This window comes from Solanum stenotomum, chromosome 1 (assembly GCF_019186545.1).
Source record: "Solanum stenotomum isolate F172 chromosome 1, ASM1918654v1, whole genome shotgun sequence".
Lineage (NCBI taxonomy): Eukaryota > Viridiplantae > Streptophyta > Magnoliopsida > Solanales > Solanaceae > Solanum > Solanum stenotomum.
This window is the reverse complement of record NC_064282.1, coordinates 14,886,596-14,902,343: the sequence shown is the minus strand read 5'-3', so window position 1 is coordinate 14,902,343 and position 15,748 is coordinate 14,886,596. Positions and strand designations below refer to the sequence as shown.

The following is a 15,748-nucleotide window of genomic DNA, read 5'->3' as shown; positions in this document are numbered from 1 at the left end:
AATAATAATAATAATAATAATAATAATAATAATAATAATTTAATAATAATAATAATAAAAATAATAATAGTAACAGTAATAATAATAATAATAATAATAATAGTAATAACAATAATAATAATAATAATAATAATAATAATTCAATATGGGCAATTTAGAAATTGTATAAAAGAATTAAGGGCACAAAGGTAATATACTTGGTCAACATAAAAGGGCTTTTAAGTTAAAAAAAAAAAAAGCTCTCCCCCCCTAGCTTTTAGCTTTTGGCTTAAAATAAGTCATTTTTGACTTAAAATAAGTCACTTTGATAATTGTCAAACACTCTAATAAGTCAAAAACTGGCTTTTAAGCCAGTTTGACCTGCTTAAAAGCCCATCCAAACAGGCTCTAAGTGTGTTTTTGAAACTCATCTCTTCTCTTTTCAATTCATGTGATGAACTTTGACTAGATTTTATATGTTCGACTAATAAAAAAAAAATTGAAAAATATTTTTCAAAAAAAACTAAGTATGTGAAAATGACTTATCTACTAAAATTAGGGAAAACAAGTTTCACAAGTGATATTTTATATTTGATCGTATTCTCCCCATCCCCCAACACACCTCATTTTAACCCGCCCCCCACTCCACACCCCATATTGTATTTATTTAGATTATATACAAATGGTTTTAAGATAATAATACTTATGTTAAATACAAGAAAAAAAAATTATTCTTTTGAAAAACTTGTCGTTTAAAGATATTTATATGATTATCTGTTAATTATCTCATTGATGATAAAATGATAAGTTTAAAAATCAATATTTTAAACAGAAAAATATTTTTATTTAATACAGACTAAAAGAAAAGAATTACATAGATTGGCAGAGGGAGTAACATGTAAAATAATCTCATTTTCTTTTCCTACCAGTTTATTTATATAAAAAAATAAATTAAAATGATAAAAATCACACGACAAAAAGAAAAATTAAAAGTGAAAAAGACAGCTGGCAATGGAAATATCTAGAGGCAAAAGGAAACTCTCGATGATTCCGGTTACTGTATAATTCAAAAACAAACAAATAACTAAACTACTGCCAACTCAATTGACAGACACGTGTCATTGAACTAGCTGAGAAGAACATGGGAATAATATGTACCCTACCGTATCAAATAATCTCTCAGCTAGAAAAATTGATTACGTGGCAAGAGATGATGAAATAGGGAGACATGTTAACCAACCTTGGCGCGCGAAACATCTCGAAAGACGTAGAACTTGTTAAACTTTGTCAGTATAAATATGAAAATGGCTACAGCAAACTGATCAGATTGAAAAAAAAAGAAAAAAAAGATTTTCAGAGCAGTTTTATAAAGAGAGAAGCGAAGTTTGAGTACTGAAGTAGCTGGGTTGGTGGAGTGATTTGTGCTGGAAATTGAGTTATTTGGATTTTGTGGAACCGATTGGACGGAGCTTTTATTCTTTCTTAATTGTAAGTTTATCTTATATCTTTTAAAATATGTATTTGGTTTGTTTTCAGCTTTTCTGTGTATCCTTGTTCTGAATTGCTGGTGAAATTTTCGGTTTTGATTTATCTAATGGAGTTTTGGGTATTTCTAGGTTATAAATCTGGCCAGTTACCCTCTGTTTCCTTCATGTTATTTCACTCTGATTTTGCGGTTTTTATTATACCAAGCATATCCTTTTAACTTGGTTTTAGTTTGAGCGCTTCAATTTTGGGTGTATCGGTAGAAATTAAAATAAGTACACACATGTCCTATTTGACATAATGCAAATCAATTAGCAAGTAGGACGAGTGCATCTCACACGAATTGTTACATAGTTTGTGTGTCTTACTCAATTTTATATAAGTTCGCACACCTTGGGATTACACTAGATGGATATGTTGTTGGTGGTAGCATTATTTGTTTTTAAAAATGTGATATAGTGTCCAAAGACTGATTAAACCATATATACGGTCTACTGTCTTATTAACAGATGAAGAAAGGAAAATGTCAATTGTAAAATCTGTTTCGATTTCGGAATTTATCTTAGATTGTCTTATAAGTGGTGATGGAGATGCTGCTAATTTTGTGCAGAAATGCCTGATTCTTTTGTTTCGTTTTTTTCTTGGTTGAGCATCTGCTGAAGTCTTCTTTTTTCATAGGTAATTCTATATACACATAAAAGGGAAGCTTAATTTGGACCTGCATTTGAACCAAGCTATGTACCCCATGAATCCTTACCAAAGGAACCAAGTACCTTACAATCCTCATTATTATCCCCACTTCGAATCAAATCCTCATCATCATATGAACATTGATCCAACTAGATCTACTTCACCTTATGAATCTTGGCCTTGTGGTGGTAGCAGCTGTGGGCATCTTTATCCACCTCAGTGTCACAGTTGCTGTATCCATAACAGTTCTCCGAGCCAGTGTGCGTTTAGCCCTCCGTATCCTTACCTTCCACCACCTACCTACAACAACTGTAGTTATTCTACATATCCTGTGATGTATCCTACTCATTATGTTCCTCCTCCACATTTTAGTATGGAGCATCCCCGATACGAGTATGAAAAGAATATGGGCAGAGATCATCACTGTTGTGGTTGTTCAAATCATCAATGTGGTAGTGAGAAAGGAGGGAGCAGTGTCAAAATAGAAGAACATGACCAGGATAAGAAAAACGAAAGTAACGAGTCATTGGTTCCTTTTGGGTTCAAGAATTGTCCTTATCCAGTTGTGTGCTTACCACCTGATGACATGAAGAATAGGGAGCGCATGAAGCCTAATGGATCCAATTGTAAAGAGCAGGAGGAGAACCCACAAGTTGTGAAGCCGTTTGGCAATTTCAGGGATTTCCAGCAACCGAATGTCTGGAATTTATGGCCTTCTCATTATGGGAACAGCTCGGAATCACCAAAGCAAACGGGAGATTTGCCTGAAAAGCAACATCATGATGATGCAATCAGGAAGCAGTTTCCATTTCCAATAATCTGGATGCCTTATAAACCCGAGGAAGATGGAGAGAGAGTTGGTAAGGAGACTGAGTCTGACCTCATTGCTGAGAAGGAGCCAACCTCCCCCTCAAAATTAACTAAACCAATGTTACATGATTCTGAAGACAAGATAAGCAGTTCTAAAGAAAATGAAGTGATTAGCGGAAGTGAAATCCGTGGAAAGGGACTGAATAAAGGGTCTGTTGTGAAAACCATTCCTGTAAAGCAAGTGGAGCAGAATGAGATCTTTGATGGAAAAAAAGAGGCGGCTTCCCAGAGGCATGAAAGTGATGCTAAACAGAAGAAAATTGCTCAAGAAGGTGGTAAGAAACAGTCCCCTTCTCCTACAAAGTCATCGAAGTTGCCTCCTGTTTGTTTAAGGGTTGATCCCCTTCCAAGGAAGAAAAGCAGTAATGGCAATTCTAGGTCTCCTAGTCCTCCTTGTGGGAAAGGGAATTTAGTAGAATCGCGCAGTGAGAGCTCCAAACCTCCCATCCAATCAAATGAGAAGGAGAATGTTCAACTAGACAAATCATCAACAACAAGCATGCCCAAAAAAAGCACAGAAGTGGAGCCAAGTAAAGGCAAGACAAAAGTTGTTGAGGTTGCCCAAGGGACATCTAAAGAAGATAAACTTCAGGATCAATGTACCGTTTTCTCTGATCTGAAACGCCAGGCAAGGAGCCAAACTGGTGAAGGCGATACTAGTAAAGCGGCAAATAAGCCAAAAGATGAACCTGATGCAGTAGCTGCAAAAGCTCAGTCCAGCAATGAAGGACATCACAGAGGTGAGGCCAGAGAAGCAGCCAATGTAGATGTGGGTGCAGGCAATGAGATGAAACGAGTAAAGAGGAGTCAACTGTCCGATGATAAGGCAGCTACCATGATTCAGTCGGTATACCGAGGTTTCAATGTGCGGAGATGGGAGCCTCTGAAGAAATTAAAGCAGATAGCCAAAATAGAGGAGCATATGGCTGAGATCAAAAAACGTATTCAGGATTTGGAGAGCTCAGCTGACAATGGAGTCGACAACAAACAGAGAACTATTATCACAGAAATCATAATGAGTCTTCTGCTGAAGCTAGACGCTATTCAGGTATGTGGATAACATTAATTACTGAAACCATCATGCAGAATGTGATTTGAAATGATTTACTTCACGGAATAGCACTCGTATATATTGAGCTTGGAATGGTACTTCATAAATTCAAAATCTATTCATTTCTGTGGGAGTCTTTGTTTGAATGTTCTTACTTTCTAACTCAGTTAAGATGAAAGCAGTTAATGGTTATACAAAATCAACTTGATAATATTGCTTCTTTACACCATGGTTCACGCTGTGTCATGTTGTTTTGTGTAATTGTTGGCCTACTGCCTAAACCACTGAGATTTGAGTATTTCAATGTACGTGTCGCCTAAAGTTTTTCGTTGCTGATTTCATGTCTGATTTTATTAAGTGCAGCGTGTTTAAGTTCTTTTCTCTCATTTATGTTGGAGTAATTAAAATCTCTTTTCTTTTTGCCAGGGGTTGCATCCAGCTGTTAGGGAATATAGAAAATCCGTAGCGAAGGAGCTTGTTAGCCTGCAGGAAAATCTGGATCTTCTAAACTGTAAAAAGCAACCAGCAGAAAGTGAAGAGACTTTTACTGCCAAATCTAGTGAGGATACATGCACGGTGTTGGAAGACAACCCTTCCTTGCAGGGCCAAGAGGTGCAAAAGTTGGAGAGGGATGATGATTTTACTAAGGGGGATGAAGGAATAAAGTTTGATGCAGAAGGACTTTGCGAAGAGCAGCCTCTTTGTGCAACAGAGATGCTACCCGACTCCCATGATGTAGGCAATGCAGTACTAGAGGGAAAAGAAGAAAACAAGGACGTTGAGGAGGTAATGGAGGGCGTTTCAGGTGGCAGTGCAGTGAAGACAGGAGATGGAGCATCAGTAAAACCTTTTGAATCTGAAGAAAAAACAGATGAGTTACTTGATGAGAACACAGCAGTAGTTGAGAAATTAGAAGAGCGTGGAGATGGTGTGGATGAGTTGGAAGAACTTCCTCGAGGAGTCCTTGATGAAGAGACCAGCATTAAAGGTTCTGCTGAAATCAGAAAAGACACAGTAGACCTTACTGCACTTACCCTTGAAGAAAAAGTCTCTGATACAGCGAGTCTAGAGCACCACCACTTGGAAGCATTGGGTGAAACACCAGTTATTTTGGGGACGGAGAATATGCACAGCAGCAATGGAGTAGAGGAAAATGCAGAAATTCTGGAAAGAGATGCAGCAGTACCAATTGACATTCCCAAACGAGAGAAAGAAGATGCAAAACCATTAAGTGAAGATGCAAACATATCCGATGTGGATGACAAGGTTGGTATGGAGGAGAATGAAAAAGAGCTTGATCAAGGCGGTAGTGCATCAGATGGTTTTTCAATACCATCACAGGAAGACGCAATCACCACGGAGCAGCCTACAGATACTACCAACGCAGAGGAATCAGAAACAGTTGAGGTTCAGCAGGAGAAAATGCAAAATGCACTTGACAAAGATATTGAAATCCTTGATTCAGGAAAACCAGTAGAAAAATCGGTGGAACCTCAACTATTCACTGGTACCAATGACGAAGCTCGGGAGTACCATATTCAAGATGAGCAGAAAATTGGGGAGGAAAATAAGGAGGTGCAAGGTGAGGAATTGCCAGTTCGTGATGATGCTGTCGTCTCTGAACCTAATAATGAAGGAAAAGAGCATAATGTGGTGGTTGAGCAGCGGCTTGTGGAGGAGAACTTTGAGATGCAAGGGAACGAACCAGTGGCTGCTGAACCAGTAACTGCCGATAATGCTGCACATGTGATCGAGGAACCAGTGGATGGAAGTAAAGCTATGGCTGCTCCAACATCAGAAGCTGTAACTACCGAGACAGAGCTGTCAAGGGAGAAAGAGCTTGGTGTAGCAGATGACCACAACACACATCCATCGTGTGATGCCGTGGAAGGTAATTCTGTTGATGCTTCCCATTCTTTTGGTTCTTCTACGCCTATTGAAGTACAAGTTATGGATGCAAACAAGCTTAAAGAATGGATGAAAGTGGACATGTCCCCATCATCACCTACTGCCAGCCAAGTATCCTGTGATAGTGATGCGCTGTCTGAGAGCGATAAAAAACTTATAGAGGAGAATGAAAAATTAAGGGAGATGATGGAGAAGTTAATTAAATCAGGGAATGCACAACTGAATGCCATATCCAGTCTTTCTGGAAGAGTTAAGGATCTGGAGAAGAGATTGTCCAAGAAGAAAAAGCTAAAATTGAAACGAAATAGGGTACCGGCAGCTGGATCAGCCTGTGTAAAGCCATTGAATGACTCACTTAGAAACAGGTCTGTGGGGTTGGCAATGTAAAAACAAAAAGCTTGGTGATTCCTTTGAATGGAATAGTAGTTTGGTTCATGTAGTTTGTTTGTGTTCCATACTATGCTATGTATAAATAAGGCTTTTTCTGCTCAGTTGTCGTTCCTTCTGGGTTTGGTTTTGTTCTTATGCAATAGCGACTTTAAATTTTAAATTTACTTGTTTGGCACTGAGGCGTGACAATAGCGACTTCAAAGTTACTTGTTTGGCACCGAGGCATGACAATAGCGATTTCAAAATTACTTGTTTGGCACAAAGGTACTTGTTTGGCACCGAGGCATGACAATAGCGATTTCAAAATTACTTGTTTGGCACTGAGGCGTGACAATAGCGACTTCAAAATTACTTGTTTGGCACTGAGGCGTGACAATAGCGACTTCAAAGTTCTTGTTTGGTTTTGAGGCGTAACAGTAGGTTTTCATGTTTTAAATTCCACCTTTAAATGTTTAATAGATGATCACCCTTTTCAAACAATAATTGCATACTATGAATCACAAAAAGAAGTAAAGGAATTTATATAGATATAAGAAGTACCAAGTCAAGTAACACTCTAAAATATCACTAATTAATAACCACGAATTAAACGAACATTATTCTAATGAAAATGAATATTTATTGTAATTTAAGACGAGCAAACTATACCATTGTAAAAATTGAAACAAGAAATACACATAATTAGGCTAGCTATTGAATATATGGATCCCCCTATTTAGTAGCTTTGACCTAAATTTTGTGTATGCTTTACTAAATATGTATATCATAAATTCATAAAATTCAAATTCTAAACTTGCATCTGCTCCGCAGTAGGAGCAAAACACACACATCCATTGTATCCACGCCTTGTTTCTTCCATCATAAAATCTTCATATTTCATGCCAAATCTCTTCCAGTTAAAATCACCAACCATTGACGGATTTTTCCCCAATTCAATCTCTACATGCAATTCCCCCTTCGAGATCCTATGATCACTACCATATCTCCATATCTTCAAACTCTCCGAAGCCCTAAAATTCGAACAAAACGACAGATAATCCTCATCACCATCACCATCGCTATCCGATTTGTACTCTGTATCAGAGTCATATACAGCACTTTCCTCCTCTTCGCTTTCGGAATCAAATCGATATTCAGCAACACCCAGTAAAGAGTCTAGCGGTAGAAACTTACCAGCTTTAAAAATTTCGAAACGAAGGCTAAAGCTTTCACTGGACGGGACGACGAAAACAAACTTTTGGCTCCATTGTTGATTGGTACACATCTTAATCTTACTTGTTTTGAGTTGATTTTCTTTGTGTGTGGAAACTTTCACGTAGTATTTGCCCTTCTTTTTCACATCAAATTGAGCAGATTTTACTTCTACAATAAGCAATTTGTACTTTGCCGGCATTGATGATGAATACGCCATAGTAGTAATAATATGAACACACGTAGAAAAAAGAAGGGGGGGAGGGGTAATATTAATATTAAAACATAAAAGTAGTGTAGAAAGTGAATCAAATTGGTAAGGATTCGTATTTGTAAATTGGTAAGGATTCGTATTTGTGTTTTATTATAGAGAAAATCTCCTTTAATTTAGGGACACAATAATCATATTTTGATATGTAAAGAGAATAATTAGTTCATGGATACTACGTAATTTCATGTTTGATTGATTTTTTTCCTAATATATAGGTTTTCCTTTTTCTTTTTTAATAAATAAAAAATAAAGATTTTTTATTATATAAGTTCTCTCTTATTTAAATTATATAAAATAACAAGGGAAAATTACGCGGTTAAGCAAACTTATACTACTTAATTACTCATCATAGTTATAGTTTGCTATAATTAACTCTCGCGACTAACATTAACTATTAATTACGTGGGTTGACTTCGAGTTGTATAATTAGCCACATTTGTATAATTTGCAACTAGCAATTGTTCTTTTGATTTATATTTGTATACGATGGTTTGTATTTGTATATGACAATGATTTCCTTTAGTTTTTTAGTTTTGTCACCATATGCATTCAATCTTTTTGTGTAACCTTTTAAAGTTTGTATAAACGTGTAGTTTTCGAATTTTGTATAATTAATTTACATAATGTAGTTTGTATGACATATTTTGTATAACTGTTTAAAGTTTATATGTTTATGTTAGTATCAATTTGTTATTTCAAGTTTTATCATATTTGTATAATTCCAAACTTTATATTACTCAATTATACAAAAACACGTGAATTATAAAAACGTAGCCGCGAATTCTACAAAGGAGATGTGAATTATATAAATTATTGTCCAATCTCGCTCACCTCTCTCCTCCCTCTCCCAATCTCGCTCGCCTCTCTCCTCCCTCGCTCAATTCTCGCTTGCCATATATACATATGCATATGTATAATATATAATTATTTAATCGATATATATATATATACAATTCACCTCTCTCCCACTATTTGCCCTCTCTCCCACTCTTTGCCCTCTCTCCTCCCTCTCCCAATAACGCTCGCCTCTCTCCTCCCTCTTCCAATCTCGCTCGCCTCTCTCCTCCCTCTCCCAATCTCACTTGCCTTATATACAAATATATATGTATAATATACAATTATCTTACCGATATACATATACAATTCACCTCTCTCCCACTCTTTGCCCTCTCTCACTCTCCTCTCTCTCCCAATCTCGCTCGTCTATCAAACTATAGTTATGGAGAGTAATTAAGCTATTTTTGAGTGGCTATATGTGAAAGTTCCTCAAATAACAATAAGATGAATCATCTTAATTAGGTTTAGGATATCTAAGAGGATATGCATAGGAGGACCCACGGATTGCATATAAAGTTCGGTTGCACGTGCACCCGTTAACTTTGGAAAATATCATATAAAATCACATGTATTATATATATACATATATATTGACAAAAATTAGGTATAATTAAACGTGCATTCATAAGGAGCATAGAATTGTCTTGCGTTGCTGGTACAAGCCACCAGTGAAACTACGTGAGACAATGATTCAAATTTAGCTAAAGCCTTGTTAAAAAAAGTTTAAATTAGAACTCGAATTTGAGCATATTGATAAACCCAAAATCTCCAATTCCTAAGTTCACCTCTAATTGGCATGCTATCGAATTGTAATAAATGCCATCAATTGAATCTTATTGATGGTTCATCGAGCCATCCAATTAATAAGTAATGGAGCATGCATATGATATTTCTACATTTACCTAAATTGTAATGATTAGTTATTTAGGATAAGAACTCCGGGGAGAATGAAATGCTATAAATAGTTGAGAGAGTCAGAGAGATGCGCGTAAGTTAAACAGGAAAGACACGAAAGTTGTACATATTTTTTGTAGAGAGGTTTATGTTAAATTGGAATTAGAATTTAAGATGATACATGTAGAAATTGAAATTTTGTGGAATTCTATCCGCATTTAATTCGAGTTGAGATATTTATAGACATTGAAATTTTGTGGGACTTTAAGGTGTGTTTAATTTAAATTAGAATTCTTGGAGGATAATCAACCCTAAACCCTAGTTCATGCGTATATAAAGGGTACTACAAGAGATCAAATTCAAATCATCCTAATTTCAAAAATACGAAGTATTCTTGTTTGTTCAGATTTTATTGTGGTTGATTTATTTTTCGGTTACTTTAAAATTTATTGCGAACAATATAATTAAGCAATATCAAATTATGTGTTTTTATATTTATTTTTTTATTATTAATAATTGAACTTATGTCTAGAGAGGCATAAGTTTTTTAGAAAGTGAAAATTTGTTTGAGCTAAAGTTATGCAATATTATGATACAAAAATACAATCTATGATTAAAAATTAGTGTAAACAATACAAACCCACTAGAGTGGGAGCAAATTACTTCTCTTCACGCGAGTTTTCACTATTACAAATCTTATCAATATTCGAACATCAAATACATGGGATCAAAATTAGGTATAATTTATTTAAGATACACTATATCCAAGTAAATTTACATATATTAGACTCTTTTGCTCGTCTCTCCCCTCTTTCGCTCCCTCTCACATCTTTCTCCCCTTGTATCTGCATAATAGAATGTATCTAGAATGTATTTGATATTTCAGATACATGTATTTAATGTATGCTCATTTTTCTCCCCTTGTATTTGCATAATAGAATGTATCTAGAATGTTTTGATATTTCAAATACATGTATCTAATGTACATTCATATTTCTCTCCTTGTATCTACAAAATAAAATGTATTTGATATTTCAGATACATGTATCTAATATGTTCGTATGTATATGGGATATACATACTCTCTCACTTGTCGACCTTCTAGCTTGCCTCTCTCCCAATGAATATGTATTTCAGAGTGTATCTGCTAGCAAAAATATATGTATAGCTATAACTAATAACTAACTTGAAATCTAGTATGAAATTATTGATTAATTAAACTAATATAATATTTTCAAACTATAGAAAAAAATTAGTAAATATAGTAGACTTGTTTGTGTAATTAGATTATTTTTCCCTAAAAATTATGTATTTATTATAATGGACAAAAGTTAAAAGAGCAACACAAAATAGGGACAAAGTGCAAATGACCCATATAATCAGCCCAGCCCATTATCATGTCAAGCCCAACAATCAACCAATCAGTTTCCAGAGTATATATGTAATTCCAAGAAGAGAAACATTTGCCGGCGAGCGGGGAAGAGAATCCTCTCTTTCTCTCTCTATCGCTCGGAGTAGTAGTTAGCTCACATTATGAATTGAATGAAGAAAATTTTCAATTCTTGTTCTTGTTAAACACACCAATCTTCAATCGTACATCAACATGTATTATTATTAGCACACAGAAAAAGCAGAATCTGGAGAGAAACAACAAGCTAAGCTCCCCCAAATGGAAGAGGGAACTCAAATTCTGGAGATCAACTTGATCTCTGCTCAATCCCTCAAAACCCCAGTCGCTAACTTGCGCCGTATGCAAACTTATGCCATACTCTGGGTTGATTCATCAACCAAGCTTCGTACCAAGATCGATCATCTCGGCGGCGAAAACCCTACATGGAACGACAAATTCCTCTTCCGTGTTTCGCCGGAATTCATTTCAGGTGAAACCTCCGGTGTCTCTGTTGAAATCTACGCCGTCGGTTACATCAAGGATTTTCTCATTGGTACTGTGCGTTTACTCATAAGTAGTTGTCTTAAAGGAATTGCGAATCATGGAATTACTACTGCTACTCCGGCTTTCACTGCTGTACAAGTTAGGCGGCCTTCTGGAAGATTCCATGGAGTTTTGAATATTGCTGCTGCGGTGTATAGTAGTTCAGATTTTTCGTTGTTGAATGGATTATCTGCCATCTGCTTCGGGGATTTGATGGAAGAAAAAGAGAATGGTAGTCGATGGCGTCGGCGACGTCTTAGCCGTGGAGGATCGAAGCGGAGCGAGCCACCATCATCAGGCGGCGAATCTTACGATTTCTCCGACGGCACTGATTCGACAACTTCGTCGTCGTCGTCATCGGCGGTGTCAATGGCGTTGAAAGATTGCAACTGTGTACCAACAGTTACAGAGATGGCGGGAAAGAAAGATTTGAAATCAGACGGTCGAGGTTTGCTGTGTGGATTGATGCTGCAGAAGAAGATCCCATTCTGTCCGTTTGATCAAAATTCAGCGTTCTGGACTGAATCCTTTGAGAAGGAACCATAATAATAAACGGTCCAGATTCTTCTTATACAAATCAACGGTGATGATCAACTCTGCATGAGTACAACAAATCATTTCAGTTGCAAAAATATCAAATCCACCCTTTGAGTCTCCTTAATTGCAGATTTCACCCATTCATTTGTTTTTTCATTGCTATTTTTTTGGTTAATTTTGATTAGCAATTAACATTTTGTGATGTAACATCTTGTTCTTGATTCTGCATTGGATCAAACTGTTGTTTTGTGTTCCCTTAATCTTGTACGAAGATGCTCAAATTGTAAATATGATTAGTTTTATTCAGTTGAGTACGACGGAAAATGGATTAAGTAAATTTGAGACCTATAAATCACAATTTTTAAGATTAAAGATAATATAAAATCTTTGATAAATCTGTCTTATAGCTAATAAGATCTAGTAATTTATTTTTATCATTGTTTTTTGGTTAGGAGAAAATTATTGATTTGTAATAAGTATTTATGGTCCTTAGCTAAGTTGTTTCTTTAGGGATTCAAAGGGGAGAAAAGCTTAGCTTTATCCAAGATTAGGTGAAATATAGAGAAATTAGTTTCATCAACAAACCAAAATTAGACATAATGTAATGATTAGTGTTATTTTACTTAGTACTAGCTAGTTCTTTTCCTCAAAAACAAAAAAAGATCAGATAATTGAATTTCATTAGTCTCAACTCTCAAGCATCAAGTAGATGCATTGAGGTTGCAAAAGTTCTTGTCATCAAAATTGGACTGTTAACTTAATATCTCTAAATATTTGAGCAACAAATCAATGATGTATTTCAATATTAGACAAAAGAAATTTTTAAAAAAAAAAACATATTTGCCTCTTTGCTCATTCATTATATATTTTTTCATTCAATTAAGAGTCATATTTACATATAAGTTTCAGTGTCTCCGGTTTTACTTTAATTTCCAATATGGCGCTTAAATGGCGTCTAAGTGATAATTTTGTTAAAATTAAATCTACCAACTTATTTGAGCTCCTCTACTCTGCCCACCTAACCTATTAATATAGGGAAATCAATAAATAAGTGCTGCCTAATAATTACTTATATTAAATCAAGATGGATAAAATTATGAATTATAACTCAACACATTCTAAGTCTTATCAAGTTTAGGCCTCAAAAGCTAGTTTATGAGGGAGGTTTATCCAAGTCCATATAATGAGACCAATTTACTAGGGGGCTTGTCTAAGTCCCATAAAAGGAGACTAATTCTCATTCATCTCTCGATGTGGGACATCTTAACACTCTCGCACATGTCCAAACCTCAACTAGAGTGTGAACACATATATTATAAATGGGAGCCCAACATTGTTGAACAACAAATTGAGATGGGTTTAACTCTGATACCAAGTAAAGATGGATCTTGGGTCTAACTCAACCAAAAGCTAGCTTATAAGGGTACTTTTAAAGGACCAAATAAGATAATCGAAATATTATTATGAAACTTTTTTTTTTAATTTCAAGAAAGTGGTTTTTTTTTTAAGTTTTATAAGGAGTACTATTTTTCTAAAATATAATAATATATTTTTCAAAAAATTTGACCACAAAATATACAAATATTAAGAGTATTTCTATACTGACACAATCTCTTCGCTAAATTTAGGTTGAGATTTTTTAAAAATAACTTTTCTGTTTTTACAAGTTAATGATAAGATTTGTGTACACTCTATTTTGATCCAACACTCTTCACTACCTGATAAAATAGGTAAATTCTAGCTTCTTATTTTACTTGTTGAATTATTTGATTGTTGTTGCTGCAGTACTTACGAGTTATGACACCCTCAATGTGTATTATGCAAATTGATTTGACTTTTCCTTTTACCTCAACCGCAAAATCCCCTTTTCACTTAGATTTACTACGTGTCTATAGCAGATTGGTTTTAAAAAAAAACAGACTTGTACTTTTACCTACACCATATGTGAAAATATTTAGTCGTATTAAATATTTACAACAAACTAATATATACTCCCTCCGTCCCTATTTACTTGTCCATATTTCCTTTTTTGGTTGTCCCTATTTAGTTGTCCATTTTGACAAATCAAGAAAGGACAACAATTTTTTTCCTATTATACCCTTATTTACACTTCTTGAAAATTGTAAAAGTGTATGTTGTTTTCCTCAAATTTATTTCACTTTAATTCAAATAAGTGGTTGTAATTTTGAAGTGAAAAGTTGTCATAAGGGTAAAATTGTAACTTCACTGTGCTAATCATTGTTGCCTTAATCTATGTGCCATTTCTAAAGTGGACAACTAAAAAGGGACGGAGGGAGTACGTAACTTGTCATAATAAATTCTGATAAAGCAAAAATCATGAATTAGTTAATCATAATTGAATATTAAAAATTTATCTATAAGTATATGACATACACATCTATTAAATTAAAATATAACAATTTGATACATATATAAAAAAAAAATTAAAAGTTAAAAGTACAATTTGATACACATATAAGTGTTTTAAAAAAGTTAAAAGTAATTGAATTCATTGTATCTCTCACATAATTTTATCCAATCGTCTATTAATTATATAGAAAAATATTAACTTCAAATTTATGGTAAAGTTCTTTGTATGTTGATTTAGCAAATCAATGTCTTAAAAATCTCTCGATCTTACTAAGTGAATATAAAATACTCCTATAAAAGAAAAGATAAAAATATTATATATACATTAAAATTATGTTATCTTGTGTATATATACTAGTAAAGAAAGTCCGGGCGCTGCCCGGGCCCAACATTAATAAAGTTATATTGTTACTCTCTCCGTCCCATATTAGATGAGAATCTTACTAAAAAAAAAATTTTCATATTATTTGAGCACTTATTAAATTAGGATAGAATTAATTAATTCTTTTTCCATTTTACCCCTACAATTAATATGACCATTCCTATATTGTATGTGTATTTTTTGTAACTCATTTCAATGTGCATTGATATAAACGAAGGGCAAAATGGTGAAGTCTTCCAATGTATTAATGATTTCTTAATCACCGTGTAAAGTTGGAAGTGCCCATCTAATATGGGACGGAGAGAGTATAGTTTATGTATTGTTATAAAATTAGTAAAGATTGTTATAATATATTTTGCTCATAAGTGAGCTAATATAAAAACTTATTTGTCATTTGTCTTTTTAATTTCAATTTCAAATAGCAAATAAATGTAGCGATAAGATTGAGGGTAGAAATGAAACATATCTTTTTAAATTTAAGTAAAAATAAATAGAGTAGAAGTAACATTAGGGTTATCGATCAGACGATTCATTCGGTTATTTTTTAAAAAATTACATCATTCGATTTTTCGGCTATTTTATAATGTATAACCAAAATTAAAATTTTAAAATCATCCCAATCCTAATTTATGTGACACAAGCAGTACAAAAATTAGTCTTTTTTTTGTTGTCTTGTAGATATTTTAAGTTATTATTTATTGTAAATTATAGTACTTTTTATTAAAGTTTTTAATAACATATGTTACTTTTTATGTTTGAGAGTTAAACCAACTTTTTTTTATATGTCTTTTAATTCTATATGTGTTTTGTCCTTTTCCATTTTCAAAAACTAATACTCTCTCCATTTCATTTTATATGTCATTTCTTTTTATAAATATATTGGTTATTCCCTCATCTTATGTCATATATTATGAAATTTGAGAAGTTATTGAAATTTTTATATGATTATAAAAATATTTT

At 34.1% G+C, this 15,748-nt stretch overlaps 2 protein-coding genes across 2 annotated transcripts; both read left to right on the top strand.

The window, feature by feature from the left end:
• The first annotated feature begins 1,249 nt into the window (after positions 1 to 1,249).
• Positions 1,250 to 6,474, top strand: LOC125850283 (BAG family molecular chaperone regulator 6). The gene is made up of 3 exons (XM_049530138.1): positions 1,250 to 1,467; positions 2,143 to 4,072; positions 4,502 to 6,474. Exons 2-3 carry the CDS (start codon positions 2,201 to 2,203, stop codon positions 6,368 to 6,370), a joined length of 3,741 nt encoding a protein of 1,246 aa, XP_049386095.1. The 5' UTR covers positions 1,250 to 1,467; positions 2,143 to 2,200; the 3' UTR covers positions 6,371 to 6,474.
• A 4,569-nt stretch (positions 6,475 to 11,043) lies between these two features.
• LOC125850678 (BON1-associated protein 2) lies at positions 11,044 to 12,340 on the top strand. Its single transcript, XM_049530537.1, has one exon. It carries the CDS (start codon positions 11,236 to 11,238, stop codon positions 12,043 to 12,045), a length of 810 nt encoding a protein of 269 aa, XP_049386494.1. The 5' UTR covers positions 11,044 to 11,235; the 3' UTR covers positions 12,046 to 12,340.
• The last annotated feature ends 3,408 nt before the right edge of the window (positions 12,341 to 15,748 follow it).